Source organism: Mastomys coucha, unplaced genomic scaffold (assembly GCF_008632895.1).
Source record: "Mastomys coucha isolate ucsf_1 unplaced genomic scaffold, UCSF_Mcou_1 pScaffold22, whole genome shotgun sequence".
NCBI classification, from domain to species: domain Eukaryota; kingdom Metazoa; phylum Chordata; class Mammalia; order Rodentia; family Muridae; genus Mastomys; species Mastomys coucha.
In genome coordinates, this window is record NW_022196905.1 from 9,412,949 (window position 1) to 9,431,339 (window position 18,391).

Sequence of the window (18,391 nt, forward strand, 5' to 3'; positions counted from 1 at the left end):
AAATGTTTTTGCATAGTTAACCTGGCTAGGAAATTCTAGTAGCTCATTAGATATAAATAATATAAATATAAATAGCAGGCATCTTGTCTTCTCTCTTTGCCCTATAGAAACAGCTTTCAATCCTTCAAAAACATATTTACTTATAGTATTGTAGGTATGTATGAACCACTGTGCACACTCAAAGGTCAGTCATATCCATTTACCACGTGGCTCTGGGGACAGAAATGAGGCTATTGACACATCCTTTTACATGCTGAGCCATCTTGCTAGCTCCGACTGCTAGTGTTATTACTCAGTTTGCTGGAAGCTGTAAGTTTGTCATATGTAGCCTTTCTTATGTATAAGATAATTTCCTTTCTTCTGCTTTGTTGAATGTTCCTTATCATGGAAAGGTGTTGACTTTGTACATGTTACACTAGCACTTGGGAGATCCTTATGCTTCTGACCCTCATTTAGTCAATGAGACAGACTACTCTGGCTTTCACTTGTGGAACTACTCTAGCTTTCCAGAAGTAAGTCCTACTTGATGTCAGTATCTAAGTCTTGTTTATATTGTCAAATCTGGTTTGCTAGTGTTTTGCTCAGGACTTTTCTATCAGTACTAATCAGATTTTATGGGTCAATATATTTCCTTGCCTTTGTATGACTTTGGTATCAGAACATTACCTTTTAAACACAGTTCTGGGAATCCCCTCCTCATTTTTTGGGAAGAGCTTGAAGGGGTTGTTGGGAATTTGTCTTTAACCCTTTAGTAAACTTCTCCAGTGAGGCCAGCAGGTCCTGGGCTTTTCTCCTTTGGAAGGCTTTGGCTCTAATTCAGTTCACTTACTAATTGTATGTCGGCTTCTATTTCTCATCTATCTCAGGAGGGCGGCATGCACTTACACGATGCTGGCTAAGCCCCTCATCTGATGTGTTGGTTGTGATTCCCAGAGGTGCTTCTGATGTTAGCAGGGCTGCTCTTATTGTCCTGTCAGATCTGCTGGCTGTTGGAGAGATGCATCTTAGGTGCCATTAGCTTTGTCTTTTGTCATTTTCTACCCTGTGCTGTTTTCTGTTCTAATTTTATTATCTCTTCTGCTTCCTTTTGTTTTAATGTGTTCTTTTAGTGGTTTTCTTTTCTCAGATATAAAGTTTAGGCTGTTGGTTTGAGACTTTCTTCTTTTGTTTTATATATATATATATATATATATACACATATTTTCCCTTGTTTCAAAAAGTTCTAGATTTCTGTGATTTCTTTTTGGCTCATTGTATGTGTGTTGCTTTATTTTGAAATACTTATGGATTTTTAAGTTTTGCTTCTGCTACTGATTTTTGATTTAATTCCACTGTGACCAGCAGATACTTTATATGATAAAGACTTACTTTAGGGCTGGAGGTAGAGCTCGGTGGTAGAGCACTTGCCTACTATGTCTGAGATCCTGGTTTTGATACCCATCACAGCAAAGTTTAAAAAAAGACCTATTTTATTGCCTAACTTGGGTTAGTTTTGGAGAATGTTCTGGGAGAATTTGACAAGAATGTGTATTATAGTTGTATGAAAATCCTGTATATATTTGTTAAGTCTAGTTAGTCTACAGCATTATTGAATTCTCCATCCACTATTAAAAACAAAAGAAACCATGAATTACTTAGAATTTTGCTTTGGTCTTTTTTCCTAGGACAAAGTTTGTGGTCCATGTACCAAATTCAGTTTACAGATGTTTAACCTACAGTGTTTAAAAGTTATTTTCAGTTATTTACCAACACTGAAAATTGGTAGTTTTTTCTTTAAAATTTGACATTATTAGAAAGATGATACATTCTTGGATGTAAAAAGGATATGAAATTTAGACTTCAGTGTCTAAATGAAGTCTGACTGGCGCATAGCCACCCTTGTTTAACTTGAGTAGTTTAAACTGAGATTCTGTGACCTACAAAACTCAACACACTTTCTGATTTGTGATGAAGTCCTTGAACACTGATGTGGCTCAAAATATTTTATTCCCTTTCTTCTTGTTTCTTTTGTCTTTTGCATTGTTTTTATTCTCTCTTATCTTACATAAGCTCAAAGGACAGAAAAACAACAGTGAAAAATTCAAGAGACTATGATCTCTGCTTTAACAGACACCTAAGACAGGTCATCTCACCTCTTTGAGCTTCTTTTTCCTCACTTGTTCAACAAAAGTGATAGATTAGTCTTGAACAGTGGCATGCATCTGTCACATCAGCATTGGGAGGGAGAGGCAGGAGGACCAGCAGGTCAAGGCTAGCCTGGGCTGCAGGGCAGCGTCTTTCTTCATGATAGTAAGGTCCTGAAATGTTGGGTATAAAGTCTGTGTTGTCCATTTCAACAACAGTTTGACTCAAGACAATTCAGTGCAGATCACATTTGTTATTTGATGTAATCTTATACATTATTCTTAAATCTTTCTATTCTCTTGGCTCTGTGCCTTCAAAGGAGATACCACCCAGTCTCCAGTCTCCAGAGGATTTTCAGGGCAAGACACATTTCAAGGTGTGTAATCACATGGAAGAATGAAAATCTTTTATAACATTGTCTGTGAAACTGACAGCTCTCCTAACAGAAGCCATTAAAGTATTTACAAAGTAGCAGCAGCTCTTGTTAGAAATACAGGATTGAGGGAATCAAAATAAATAAGCTGATAAGTGCAAGATAAGCCATGACCAGTTCAGTGTATACACTGAACAATATTTAGAAAACTCTGATGTTTACACAGCAATCATACTGTAAATTCTCAAGTCAAAAGAGCATAGAGCTAGTAGGAGCTGAACTGTTCACAAGAATTCTTCATAGTGATCTTTTAAACAATTTAGGAAATCCCTATACATAATCTTTTAAGAAGTGTTAGCCTTTTGGTATGTGTTATTTTTGTACTTAAAACATAGTTGTAAGTGAATGAAGAGATCTGTGCTGTCCCAGAACTTTAGCCAAGACTTTTAGGAAAAATGAAATACAAGTATTTTATACCTTAATCTACTAATTTAATACTATACATATATACATGATATATATGTATATATCATATACTTTAATACTATACATATAATCTACTAATTTAATACTATACATACATATATATATATATTACACATATACACATATGATTTAGATTTTTCAGAAGCTTTGTAGAATTCAATGCTGATCACTGAGACTTATGGAACACAGAAGAGGACAGCAGTGTGCACTTCTACCCCTCGGCATCAGAAAGAGGAAAGTCTGGATGCTTACGGAGAAATAGCTATTTGTCAAACTCCTGGGAGAGTGTGAGCCTGCTTATTTTACTGAATAACTTATTAGAAGGATATTATTTGAAAGAAAAATGTCTTTCAGTAGTTATTTTAAGTATTGTATACTACGAGCTTGGGAAAAAGTCCACATTTCATTAGTGGGTTTTTGTGAAAAGGCCAGGATTATCCCAAACTTTTGAAAGTATTTTGGCATCATTATCAGTCTTCTCTACTTCAAGCTTCCCTCCTGTGTTAGTGTCTCTACCATTGCTGGGATTAAATATCTGACCAAAGCTCCTTGAAGGAGGAAGGCTTTGCTCTGGCTCACACGTCAAGGTCCTGTCCATCACACAGGAGGTCATGGCAGCAAGAGCTTGAAGCAGCTTCTCACATTACATCTGCTCATGGAGACAGAGCAATGAACACCACTGCTCAGCTAGCCTGCTTCCTACAACCCAGGGAAGGTGACCACCACCGACAAGTCACCCAGTCAAGATGCGCCTCCATAGGCATAGCCAGAAGCTGCCCAACTCTAGAGGATTTCTTCATAGTGTGCTGGTTTTACAGGCCACTCCAGATCTGTGAAGATGGATCAGTATCAGTCATCACAAACCCACCACTGGGTTCTGGGTATGGGATTACTATGTTGCCCAGACAGTGTTTACAGTTGCCTAACACTATGCCCCACCTATTTTTCACATTTTTCAAATATAGTATTTTTCATGCTATTGATAAGGAAAATATACTTCAAAGGGGGAAAGGTCAGACTATGAGCGGTGGTGGTGGGAATGGTGGAGATAGAAGGAGGAGGATGCTCCAAAAGTATCAGCAACTTAAAAGATGAGGACAAAGGAGGAGTGGTATATTTAGGGGAAGGGTATGCAAGGGCAACTATGTCTTAGGGGAACCTTTAAGATCATGGAGTGTTGGCCTCAGCTACTTCCCAGTGATCTACATAAACGGCACATCCTCCAGCACAGAAATGACATAGTCAACTGATAGCTTTGTTTTTGTATTTTAAACAAGCCACACATATATTTCTTTGGAGGGAGCCTTTCGTTTTTAAAGTTTGAGACAGTATGTAGCAAAGGCTGACTGTAAATGGACTCTTCTGCTTCAGTCTCCCAATGTTTTAATTCACAAGCATGCACCACCATGCCTTCTGTGTTTTAACATTTTTTTCAATGTCTTTAACATCAAAATTTCTCCTTATCATCTCAGATATTTGATAAGTGGATGGGCCTAAGTGGAAAGAAAACAATAATCACTCATTCTTGGGGGCCAGGTAAAAATATTAATATCTGAGTCTGTCTACTGTGCCTTTCTTTCATCAGGATCATCTTGTAATAGACAGTGTCCTACTCTACATAGCCCACACTGGGCTTGAACTCACAATCCTATCCAGCTCTCAAGTGCCAGGATTGCAGACATGTTCTAGCATGCTTATACTGCAGATTTGTGAACATACATACATTATTAGAATTCTATATCAGAAACACAGGGAGTGACAGCAGCTAGCTGCCTGCCATCTCCCTTCAAGTTAGCAGTCCTGCTCCTCCTTAGCCAGCCTGCTCTTCATGTTGGGACATCTGGATTTTGGGGGACTAAGCCACAAGACAGATCATTATTTCAAGTATTTTAGAGTTCAACTCTTAAAAACCTTGGGGCCTCCGAAATGTGGCTCCTTCCCTTTGCCAGCATCATTAGAGAGGTGCTTCCCAGTCATTCCTTTCAGACTGCTAACAAGACTGCGACAGTGTCAGCAGGCCGGTACTCTCTCTCCTGTTCTGTTGCATGTGTTATACTGTGGCCATGTCTGGCTGTGGATCATTTGATTATCTTAAGTCCACTTGGATAATGTAGGTAATTTTCTAGGTCTACTTTGCCGTGTAACTATACATTCACAGACTCTAGAGACAAAGATAGAACCATATGGCAGAACTCCTACTCATTTTCAGAAACATTTTCTCCATTCAGGTTGTTCTACTAGATTACACGCAGTTGTGCATGTACAGTAAGTTTCCAGTGTGTGTCTTCACTGTAACTTGCAGACTTTAGCATAATTGTGTCTCTGGATCTCTCATTGGTCTGAAACCAGATATCAAGTCTCATGTGTCTGAAACATTCTCTTCTTTATTTTTAACATTTCTGAATCAATATTTCTTCCTTTCTCTATGTATTTCCCCAAAGCCATCTGTCTATCTGCATGCCTTATATTCAACATACTTTGCTTTGTCATCTTTTCTTTTGATGAAAAAGTTTAGCTATTTATTTTATCTTGTTTGTGGTGAATGTATGTGTGTGTGTAAACATGTATGGGTGGCACTTCTTCATGATGTATAGAGGCTAGAGGTCAACACCAGTTGTCTTCCTAAATTGCTTTTCTACCTTATTTATTCCTCAGACTATTTCTCACTGAATGTGGACTTCACTTCTTCAGCTAGATAGGCTAGCCAGCAAGCCCCAAGGGCTGTCCTATCTCTGCTGCTCCCCCTTAGCACTGGGGCTTGCACCATGCCTGGGTTTTATGTGCATGCAGAAGATCCAAGCTCATCTCCTCATGCTTACATGGCAAGCGTTTCTGGCTGTGCCAGCTCCAAACCCCAGATCATCACTGTTATTTCCTCAGATTTGTCATTTTGATTTATTTATAGCCTTTTAGTATCCATGGATGGCCTGCTACAGGGTTCCTCATGGATCCCACATCTGTAGAATCTCAAGTTCATTATATAAAATACCAGGGTATTTATATATGACATACACATATTTTCCCATATCCTTCTAATATCTAGTACAGAGTAAATGGTGTAAACAATTAATTCTATATTGTTTAAGAAAATGATTTAAAAAACTCTGCATTTTCAGTATAAATACAGTTTCCCTCAAGTATACCCTTTCAAACAACTCCCAGCTATACTCCTATGTATGCAAGTATGTCACGTGGCTGTGTACATCTGTAATACTTAAGAAAGCCTGTGGACTTTATTTCATATTTACATCCACACCTTCCTATAATGCCTTAGGTACCTGTCATTGCTAGGACTGCACTGTGTACTGGTTTTCTAATATGATCGATCAGAACTGGAACTAGTTCACAGCTATTCTCAGCTTTATAGTTCTTTTTTGTCAATGTTAAATTTTAAGTAACAGTAGACTGGATATACTTCCAGCTAGCACCTGTAAGGCAAGAAGTGTTCTTTTATTTTTACTCTTGTCATGTTAACAGCTTTACTATGTTGTGTCTGTCATTGTATCTGTTAAGTGAAACACACCCCCAGGGCTCTTTTATTCTGCAAAACCAACTAACTAATGAGAACAGGTTCTCTCACTATCCTCCTCGAAGGGCCTTGACAACAAACTCTCTAGGTTCTGTTTTCATGATTTTGGCTACTTACACAATTTTATGAATGAAACTATGCAGTGTTTTTGTTACCAGCTTCATTTGTTTAAATTGTATTAATATAAATATTAAAATTTAAAGACTTACTGCTAGTATTTTCAGCAAATGTAAACATCATGACTGTCTCTCCCCTCTGCACCATCACTCCACCTGCTCAATCTTCCTCTTCCTTGATGGTTCTTTATAATTTAACTTCTTTCTGATTTCAAACATGTATATGAATGTAAAAATAATAGCTGCCTTTCTGAGTCTGGGTTATTTTGCTTGTGATGATGATATTTCTAACTATTTTCCTATAAATGATATGACTTTAGATATTTATTACTCTAAGCACAAACTTTAACTCCTTTTATGTAAAATAAATTTATATAAAATGAAAAGGGGCTAGGGAAGTACTTGGTAAATCATGAGCACCTAAGCTCCAATCCTCAGGACCCAGGCACAGCAGGATATGTCTATAATTCCATCCCTGAGAGGCAAAGACAGAAGAGTCCTTGGAACTCACTGGTTGGCCAGCAAGATCTGGGTTCAGTGAGAGATCAGCTCAAAATATGAAATGAAAAAGAGATTAAGGAAGACACCCAGCATGGACCTATGGCCTTCACACATACACATGCACTTGAGCATTTCAAACACACACACACACACACACACACACACACACACACACACACAGACATGTCTGTTCTAAAATTACCAATTCCATAGCAGTGGCCCCAGTGAAAAAAACTTGGAAGAACTTACAGAAAAAGGAATATAAATTAATGGTTATAACTATATTCAAACAACTTAAGGAAGACATGAGTATACCCCCAAAGAATATAAACTCAGAGCCAAATGAAGTCAAGAAATTAATCCAAGATCTGGAACCAAATACAATAATTATGAAGAAAAATAAAAGTAAGACACTGGAAATGAAAAACTCAACACATCAAATAAAGCCTTCAGTGAAGGGGCTTCAGTGATGGCTCAGCAGTTAAGATGCTGGCCGCCCTTCCAGAGGACCCAGGTTTGATTCCTAGCCAGAGTGGTCACAACTATTTATAATTCCAATTTCAAGGAATCAAGGCTCTCTTCTTGTCTCTGAGTTGACTAGGTATGTACATGGTATATAGACATACATACAAGCAAAACACCCATAGATGAACGAAAAAATGGAGTGGAGCATATGCAAAACAAGGGAGAGGAATTAGATCACTTAGGAAAGGTCAATAATAAAATTTAAATATTAATGAATGGACACCAAAGAGGTCTGGATACCATGAGAAGAGCAAATCTTCAAAGTATAGGTTATAATAAGGGGAAAGCACACTAAAAGCATAGATTTTCAACAAAATGATAGAAAAAAAGTTGCCAAACACAGGAAAAAAAGTACCTATTGAGGTACAAATGTCCTAAAGAACACCAAATAAGTAAGGCCAGAAAAAAAAAAACTCATGACATAGTATAATTAAAACATCAAAAATTCAAAATAAAGAGAGGGTATTGAAAACTGTATGAGAAGGGTGAAGTCACTCACAAAGGGAGGCCCGTCAGAATCACAGCTGTTTATCTGATTAAAGACTTTTAAAGCCAGAAGGGACTGAAAAGATGTATTTGAAGCTCTGAAGACCACAACTGTCATGCCACACTACTGAACACAGCAAAGCTATCTATTATAATAGAAGAAACAAAACTTTCCATGATAAAAACAGACTAAAGGAATTTATGACCACTAGGTGAGCTCTACAGTGGATACTAGAAGGAATATCTCATATTAGAGAGAGAAGTTTAACACACCATGAGGCCATAGCATGGGAATAAACAATACCAGGACAGTTAATCACTATAAGAAAACAAAACAAAATCAATAAAAGCACTGAAATTAATATATATTTTAATAGTAACTGAATATGAATGGTTCCATTTCTGAAATCCAAAGACATAGACTAGCTGATTAGATTAAAAAAACATAACCTATCTTTTTTACTGCTTCCATCACAGATACCTTAACGTAAAAGGATGAAAAAAGTATTCCAATTGAAGGGAACTAAGAAACAAAAGATGCAGTCACTCTAATGCCTGATAAAATAGACTTCAAATAAAAACTAATCAGAAGAGATGAAGAGGGTCCTCACTATAGCAACAATCCATTAAGAAGGTCTTAGAATTTTAAACACATATGCATCAAACACAGGGGTGCACATCTCATTGAAACTCATTAAAAAATACAATTAAATCTTAAGTCACGGTTGGGTCATCCAAACAAAATATGGAGAAACAATGGAGTTAAGTCACTCCGTAAATCAAATGGACCTAATAGACCTCTACAGACCTCACTCAGACACTGAAGGGTGCACAGTCTTCCTAAAACTGATCATAAAATGAGATACAAAGTAAGTCTCAAAAGCATAAGAAAATTGAAATAATACATACAGTATTCTATTTGACCAGTATAGAATAAAGCTAGATATCAACAGTAGTAAAAACTACAGAAAGTATACAAACTCAGGAAGAGCAACCAATATACTACTGAATAATAAATGGGTCATTAAGAAACCAAGAAGGAAATTTTAAAAAATTCTAGAAATGAATGAAAATGCAAAAACAAAAAACAAAACAAAACACCACCACCAACAGCAGCAGCACCACCAGTGGTGTTCCACCCCTTACAACATAACTTCATCCTGCTTGTGTCACATCCTAGTCCCAGCCTTGTAAGTCTACCTGAGCCTACCCTCTGTACATACTCTCTTCCCCTTAGACCTGGCCCAGTTCCAAAGCCAGTGCCCTGGTCTAGTCCTATCAGACCCACCTACACAACCCATGACCTCCAGACTTTAGATATTATGGTTCCCCTCCTACAATCTGATTTCATCTCTCCTATGCTGCATCCAAACTCCAAGACCAGATGGACCCAAACATCTTGCTCTGGAGTCCAGCCCAGTGAGTCTGCCTGCTACTAATTTCTGGTCACCCTTCCCACTTCCCAGATATATCATGGGTTTCACATCCATTGCAACAGCCTAGATGGGCCAATGAGGCCCTCCCAATGCTTGGACCAGGATGCACATCCTGTTGCTACCCACTATGTTCACCAGACTTCATCCGACCAATGCCATCCTGAATATTTAGGACCATCCTGTGCTGTCTTAGCCCTCTGTATGTATATCAGACTTACAACCACAGTAAGTCCACCTGTTCAGCCTTATCACAAAACCACAAACAATATGGGAAGTCAAATCAACACTCCTCCCACACTTAGTCACAAACTCATCAGTACTATAGAAATAAGCCCTGTGGTACAGATCTTAAAAAAACAAAACAAAACAAACAAAAAAACCATAAACTTTAAGGAGATTAAAGAAGATACCAAGAGCTAAACATGCTTAAAGAGAATGACCTTAAAGCCAATAAACACTCAAGTTATGCCCACAAAAACACAAATAGAAAGCTGAATAAAATAAAGAAAATCTGGGATTTGAAAACTGAATTCAATAAAGAGAAATGTTGAAGAGAATTCAAGTTGAAGTCAAGGTAGAATTGAAAAACTCATCAACCCAATTAGAAGACTCTGGAAAATTGTACTAATAGAAGATTGATATCAGATACTGAAGATAAAGTAGAGGAATTAAACTATACAAACAAAGAATATTGAAAAAAGTTAAAAATACAGGGAAGATACATACAGAAAGTCTGGGACACCATGAAAAGATCAATCTCTGGATTATAGTGTGAAGTGAAGATTATAAGTGAAGGAGAAGAATCCTAGGTCAATAGCATAGACCACATTTTCAACAAGTTAATAGAACATTCCCCTAAACTAGAGAAACACATGTATATACACAAGGAGCACATGGAACAGCGAATAGACAAGGATAGTCAGGAAACTCCACCCAGCATAGTAGTTAAAGCACTAAATATATGGAACAAAGGGAGAGTACGGAAAAGTCAGTAGAAAAGGCAAAGGTCACATATAGAGGAAAACCCATCAGAACAGCAGCTGATTTCTCAAAGGAAGCTTTGAAAGCCAGAACAGCATGGAGCAGTTGCCCTAAACTCTCCTGATGTTGTGACCTTTTAATGCAGTTCTTCATACTGTGGTGACCCACAACCATAAAATTATCTTCATTGTTGCTTCCTAACTGTACTTTTGCTACTGTTATAAATCATAATGTAAATATCTGATATGTAGGATATCTAACATGTGATCCCACAAAAAGGTCATTTGATCCTTCAAAAGCATTGTGACCCACAGGGTGAGAACCACTGGCCTAGAGCAAGGCATTTTGAGTTCTGAGAGACCATGGATGCTAATCTAGACCACCTTGCCCAACAAAAACTAGCTGCTATGGTTGAGTGAGAAAGAAAATCTCTCCATGATGCAAATGTGCTAAAAGAACTCATATCTAGCAGAACAACCTTACAGAGGCTACTGGAAGCAATACTTCAGTTTAAAGAGAAGATCAAGTATAGCCAAAGGACTGTAGAACAAAAACAAATGAAGCTCTAATTACCGAAACACAAATCATGACAAAGAACACAAAAGAACAAAGTAAGCAATGAAATGGCTGCAATCATCACACACCTCTAAATAATAACTTTAAATATTAATGGCCTGAACTCTCCAATCAAAAGACAGGCTAGCTGAGTGGATTAAGGAACAAAATCCATCTTTCTGTTGTCTACAAGAAATACATCTTAACTTTAAAGATAGCTACTACCTTAAAATAAAAGATTGGGAATAGTACTGCAAATGGGACCAGGACTTAAACTAATCAGAAGAGGGGTACTGTTCTGTGAAAGAATAAAAAAGAATGGCAAGTTCCTGCACTACACCAAGCTACTCTCAGCCCTGGCTGTCTTGCTGGCCAGTTCTTATCTCTGCCTCAGAGCTCCAAAATCTTTCCACCCAGCTCCCTAAGTTCCCACTAGCAGGTAATTACCATGCCAGCCCCATTCTTCAAAACCACCAAGGCCTTTGTGGTGCACATCTGGCAAACCCATGCTTTGCTGCTGTACCTTTCTCTCTTGAACCCAGTGAAACCACCACAAGAAGGAAAACAAACTTAGTTCAGAAACAATGGTAACTCAATTGCTGGGTGCAACAACTAGAATCCTTATCTTGTAAGCTGTATTAAATCTAAATCCTCTGGTGGATTCCTGGTGGATTCGCCATATAAGGTGGGAGACACTAGTAGTTACATCTTGCCCTCTCGCTATCCCTATCCAAAAAGCCCCCAACTCTCTCTTCCATCCAACTCGGAAGTCCTGCCTATTCTTCCAGTGACTGGTCTCTTTATTCATTGGGGGAAGGTTCACAAGAAGTCACCTGAGTACATGTGACTCATTCCTCATTCCAGACAACCCCTCCTGGGAAAGCAGAATTAATGTCAAAATACAGGCATCACCAGGGCCATCCACAACAGAGGAAACTTCATTAGAATTAACCAGAAACACTACAATCCTGAACATATATATTAAACCTGGTATATAAAATTTTATTAAAGTATGCTACTAGAATTTAAAGACATACTGATACTGACCCATTAACAGTAGATATAATGCCCAATTTTAATTGTCAATTTGACTACATGTATAATCAATTAAAACCCAAACAGTGAGGGATTTTCTTTTTTCTTTTCTTTCCTCTTTCTTTCTTCCTTTCTTTCTTTCTTTCTTTCTTTCTTTCTTTCTTTCTTTCTTTCTTTCTTTCTTTCTTTCTTTCTTTCTTTCTTTCTTTTTGAGACAGAGTCTTTCCTTCCCCTGCCTTCCAAGTGCTGAGGATAAAGGCGTGCCACCACACCTAGTCCAGGGATTTTCTTGATTGGATCATTTGAGGTGAGAAAACTCATTCTAAATCTGGGCCACACCTTTTGGTAGCAGAACACAGAAGAAGCCTTGGAAAAATGAAGCTTTTGCTTTAAGTGTGTACTTGCCCACACTCTTACTGGCAAGTTCATCTTTGTGCTCAGGTATTTATTTCTCGGTCTTAAAACCTATTTCTTTGGGATTCTGTCAGGTAGCTGCTGTCTTTCTGACATTACTGTAGCCAGCCATCTTATCTTGTTACAGAGGACCTTTCTCATGCCCAAGGTAACCATTAACCACATATCCTGTTATTTTCTATGCTTTGATGTTCTTGGAAATTCCCCAGACCCTTGCCCTCCTCTGGAACCAATTGTAATAAAAGTCAGTTAGAACTGCTTTGTATAGTTAACTACAATAAGCATGGACCCAAACCAACTACTACAACCACCCGGCTGCTCTTCCTACACCTGTGTATGAGCTTTTATGATTGCTATGTTTATAGTTGCTACGAGTTTTGTGGATTTTGTCTTTATAAGCTGCCCCAGGAAAACAGTCAGGGTTGCAGTCTCAGCTCCCAAGTCTGACCTGTGTCCCTGATCCATCAGTCCCAAGGTATGTGTTCAATAAACTAGCCCTGCTTGACTGAGATCAGTGTCTGATTGTCTGTGGAGTAATTCCTGGACCCCAACAATTCCAATACACACTGATGGCCAGCAACTATCAATGAATCCTCTGGGATTCCATCAGTCCAGCATGAGAACACAACCAACAATGGGAAGGGAAATACAGCACCATGAGAGTCTAGCTATCCAGGGACTGCTGAGACTGAAGAACTACCAGATTCTTAGCATTTCAACTGAGACAGCCATTGTTGGACGATCTGGAAACAACTCACAAACTAATCTCCCACCCCCTCTCTCTTACACACACACACACACACACACACACACACTCCATCCACAGAAAATGTAGAGGTAGTTTAACATACACAAGTTAATAATTGTAATAACTCAATAAATAGATTTAAAGACAAAAATCACATGGTCATCTCAATAGATTTGAAAACAGCATTTAACAAAATCCAATATACCTTCATGATAAAAGTCCTTAAGAAGGGCTGGAGGGAACATACTCCAAGATAATAAAGCCTGTGAATGATATACGACAGATGCATAGCCAACATTATCCTAAGTGGAGAAAAGCACGCAGCAATCCTATTAGCGTCAGAGATGAGACAGGACTGTCCAGTGTCCCTGTCACAGCTCTGAGGGAAAAGACATCCTGGCACTTGAGAGCAAAGGACTACCACAATGTCACACCACATAACAAATCTCCCATGAGATTTTAGAGAAAAGGACAGGAAGGTGGCTGCTCTGCATGGGAGAGAAGCAGCAAAGAACTGAGTAGGAAGCAGGTTTCCTATAGTATTTTGGGGAGGGGAGGAGCTTTCCATGGTAGTGTGAGATTGGTGAGGCTTTTAGCCTGATCTTTACTCTGTAGGGTGATGCCTGGTGGTTGAAGTCCTCAGGGGCAACCACTACAATCCCCATTTCTTTCCATCATAGTACTTAAAGCATAAACTACAGCAATAACACAAGGAAACTAAATACAAATATGAAAAGAAGCCAAATGACCCATTTGCAGATGATGCGAAGTTATCCCTAAGAGATCCCTACAGTTCCACCAGAAAACATCTAGAACCAATCAACAATTTCAGCAAAGTGTCAAGATACAGACTCAACTTAGAAAAATCAGTAGCTTTTCTATGAACTAACAACAAACAAGCTGAGAAAGAAATCATGGGCACACTCCTATTGACAATAGCCTCAAAGAAAATAAATTATGTAGGAATGAACAAAACCAAGTAGGTGAGTGGAAATTTTAAATTTCTGAAGAAAGGTATTAAGGAAGACACTACAAATGGAAAGAATCCCATGCTAATGGATTGATAGAATTAATACTGTAAAAATGGCCATTCTACTAAAAGCTATTTAGTCTCCATGCAGTGTGTTCTGGGTACTTTATTGTTGTTGTTGTGGTGGTTGCTGCTGACTCAACACACAAGTTACAATTACAGAACATGCCTCCATTATATTGTCCACAGGGAACTTTGTAGAACAGTTTCTTGATTAAGGATTGACATGGGAGGTGCCAGCCCACTGTAGGCAGCAACATTTCCTGGATGGTGGTCCTGCATGGTACAGTGAAGCAGACTACGCAAGCCATAAGCAGTAAGCCAGAAGCAGAACTCCTCAATAATCTCTGTGTTGGTTCCTACATCCAGGCACCTGCCTTTCATGGTGGAATACACACTACAAAGGGGAATGTCTTAGTTAGGGTTATTGCTGTGAATAGACACTATGACCAAGACAAGTCTTATAAGGACAATGTTTAATTGGGGCTGGCTTAAAGGTTTGGATATTCAATCCATTATCATCAAGGCAGGAACATGGCAGCATCCAGGGAGGCATGGTACAGGAGGAGCTGAGAGTTCCACCTCTTGTTCAGAAGATAGCTATCAGAATACTGGATACCAGGCAGCTAGGACAAGGGTCTTATAGCCCACATCCACAGTGACACTCCCACTCTGACAAGGCCACACCTTCTAACAGTGCTACTCCCTGGGCCAAGCATACACAAACCATCACAGGGAATAAACCCTTTCCTCTTCAGGCTGCTTTGGATTATGGTGTTTTGTCACAGCAAGGGAAATCTAAGGAAAACACAGATTTGTGACAAAGACATCGAAGCAGTCATGTGAGAGAACACGTCATATGCAATAGATATCATGAGAAACATGGATCTTAACATGAAGAAAAGGGGAACCAGGTCCCAATCTCTCCAAATTGACAGATAACTTTGACTTAAACAAACAATGACTTTGATACCCTAAAACTGCAGTACTCTAGGCAATACACTTTTACTTACAGGCACAGGTCAGACTCTGATAGCAAAGCAAGTATGACCAATAATTAACATATGGGGTCTCATGAAACTTAAAAAAATTCTATGGCAAAGGAAGTGGCAGTGGCAATTGAAGAGGCAGCCAACAGAATAGGAAAAATATCAGTCAGCTCTATATCTGACATAGGATTGGACTTTATTATATACATATAACAACAAAAATAAAAAAACAACCTAGTTAAAAATGTGCTATGTAATGACTGAACAGAAATTCCTCAAAAGAAAAATGTATTCTAATAGGATTGCTGCATGCTTTTCTCCACTTAGGATAATGTTGGCGATGCATCTGTCATATATCATTCACAGGCTTTATTATGTTGGAGTATGTTCCCTCCAGCCCTTCTTAAGGACTTTTATCATGAAGGTATATTGGATTTTGTATATATGGGCAATAAATACTTTAAAATATGTTCAAATACACTGTAAGTAGAGAAGATAGCATTCAATGCAGTACCCTAGACCCAGAAACACAAACATCACATATTCTCTGTCATTTGTGGTTCATACCCCCAACTCTTCAGACATAAGTATACAACTTGGAAGACCTGCACAAAGCAGGAAAGGAAAAAGGTACTATGGTGGGGAAGATGAGCAATAGAGAGAGGAATAGCACTGTACAAGTGATTTGAAGGAGGAAATAGGAAAAAACATGAGGGAGTTTAATTAGTGAAGGGCAGAGAGAAAAATGCAGAAGAAGGAGGGTAAAATAACAGTAAAGATGTCTGAAAAAGTCAGAGTCAATATCTACCTAAAATTACACACAATACATCTAAGTCTATAAGTAGATGATGAAAAATTTCCACCTGTGCTGACAGTGCTCCCTACAAGAGCCAATGACTAATAAAAACTTTAACACTAGGCATGAGAAGCCCCCGACTTTGAGTTGGTGGTAAAGGTTGTTCAAGAGACTCGCCCAACATTATAGGCTATTGATATTGCCTATGTTTGCCTCCCAGAGGTTTAAGATTAAGTTCCTATGGCTGAAGGTACCATGTACTTCAGACATAGGACCTTGAAGATCTGAGCTTTGACGTGACATGAAAGCCTGCTGAGTACCAGAGTACACGTGGTATTACAATTTACCCTGCAAAATTCCAAAGGAGAGAAGCAACCAATAGCCCCACTAAACCATGATGCCTGTGAACATAAACAATGTCCAACATGGTACCCTAGCCATAGGGGTTCAAGAGTGGCACTCATATTTTGGTGCTAACCATGAGCTCTTTAATTGGACTTAAGACTCATTCAGCAAGAATGAAATCTTGCCTAGTATTGGAAATCTAGTCTATTACTGCCACTTTACTAAATCAGTATAATTCCTAACTACATTCTAAGTATTTATCTTTATAACTACAAATAAGCATGCATTTCTCCCATCATTAAAGAGACTTCTCCTTGTAACACATAAATACCACTCCAAAAAAAAAAAAAAAACCCAAAACCATAGCCAATCAAATTTATTCAGGAAATAAGTGATCTTGTGGTGCCCAGCCCCAACTGACAAATCTACAAAAACTGCACTTAAGGCTTAAGGATTAGAGCTAAAGAGGATGCAGAAAGCTTGTAAGAGCAGAAGGAACAGTGTGATGTGAGATCTCATCTCCTAGAAATGTCAGAGAAGCTACACTCGTGAAGTCTCATCAGCATGGCTGCATAACCAAGACCTGAACAAAGATGACACCAATACATATGCTATTATAAAAGAGAAAATTTAATGGGGCTCAACCCTAGACAAAGAACTACAGGTAACTAAGGAATATTGAGAGCAGGAAAAATAGTCTTCCTCAAGGAAAAGTCCCCAAATTAGCTACCCAATACCAAGTGGTCAGTCACAAAATGATATGGTTAAAAGTGCATGTACGGAGCAGGTTGTATTTAGATATTTAGGCACACATGACCACCACCACCACCAGCAGCAGCAGCAACAACAACAACAGCAACAATAAAAAGCCACAAAGCAGCAGCAACAATATAAAGAAGCCATGAATTGAGAGAAAGACAGGGGTATTTACAACAACAATAAAAAGCCACAAAGCAGCAGCAACAATAAAAAGAAGCCATGAATTGAGAGAAAGACAGGGGTATTTATGGAAAGAATTGGAGGGAGGAAAAGGAACGGAGAAAATCCTGTAAATTTTTTAAGTCTAAAATATAAAAAGATGTATTTTTTATATTTTAATGCTCTCATCCTTAGCCATCAAGGAAACACAGATTAAAACTACTTCAAGACTCCATCTCACCTTGTGATCATAATCGTGGTCATAGGGAATAAAAATTACATCACTGGGACAGTTTGGGGAAAAGGAACAGTCATATGCAGTTGGAGGAGTGTAAACTAATGTAGGCATTTGAGAAATGAGTTTGGAGATTTCTCAACAAAACTAAAAAATAGAACTACCATATTCCCCAGCCATACCACTCCTGGGCGAACAATGAAAGGACTCTAAACCCCACCACAAAGATACTTGTACATTTAAGATCAATGCTACTGTATTCACTGTAGAAACTGGGGATCAGTTAGAAACTGCATAGATGTCCATCAGCTGATAAATGTGGTACATACAGGCCACTGAATGATTTATCTGTTAAGAAATATAAAATCGGGACTGGTGAGATGGCTCAGCGGATAAGAGTACCCGACTGTTCTTCTGAAGGTCCTGAGTTCAAATCCCAGCAACCACATGGTGGCTCACAACCACCTGTAATGAGATCTGATGCCCTCTTCTGGTGAGTCTGAAGTCAGCTACAGTGTACTTATGTATAATAATAAATAAATCTTTCAAAAAAAAGAAATATAAAATCATAAAATTTGCAGGTAAATTATCAAATTGGGGAAAAATATATTGAGGAGATAAGTGAGGCCTGGAAACAACACTACATGTTCTCTCTCTTGAGTCTTATGTATGCTTAAGAGTACAAGTGAAAGGCAAGAAACTAAAGGGGCTGGTGTGTGTGTGTGTGTGTGTGTGTGTGTGTGTGTGTGTGTGTTACATTACATTACAG

The 18,391-nt window shown here is 38.5% G+C and overlaps 1 protein-coding gene across 8 annotated transcripts in view; it reads right to left on the reverse strand.

Annotated features, from left to right (window-relative positions):
- Wdpcp (WD repeat containing planar cell polarity effector) overlaps positions 1-18,391 on the reverse strand; it is a 314,567-nt gene that overhangs the window by 50,311 nt on the left and 245,865 nt on the right. Inside the window, exon 15 of one of the 8 annotated variants that reach the window (XM_031342548.1) lies at positions 6,745-6,833. The exons of the other annotated variants lie outside the window; for them this stretch is intronic. Coding sequence (XP_031198408.1) covers positions 6,823-6,833 — 11 coding nt within the window. The 3' untranslated portion in view covers positions 6,745-6,822. Of the gene's footprint in view, positions 1-6,744; positions 6,834-18,391 lie in introns of those variants that run through there. 8 annotated transcript variants of the gene reach the window in all.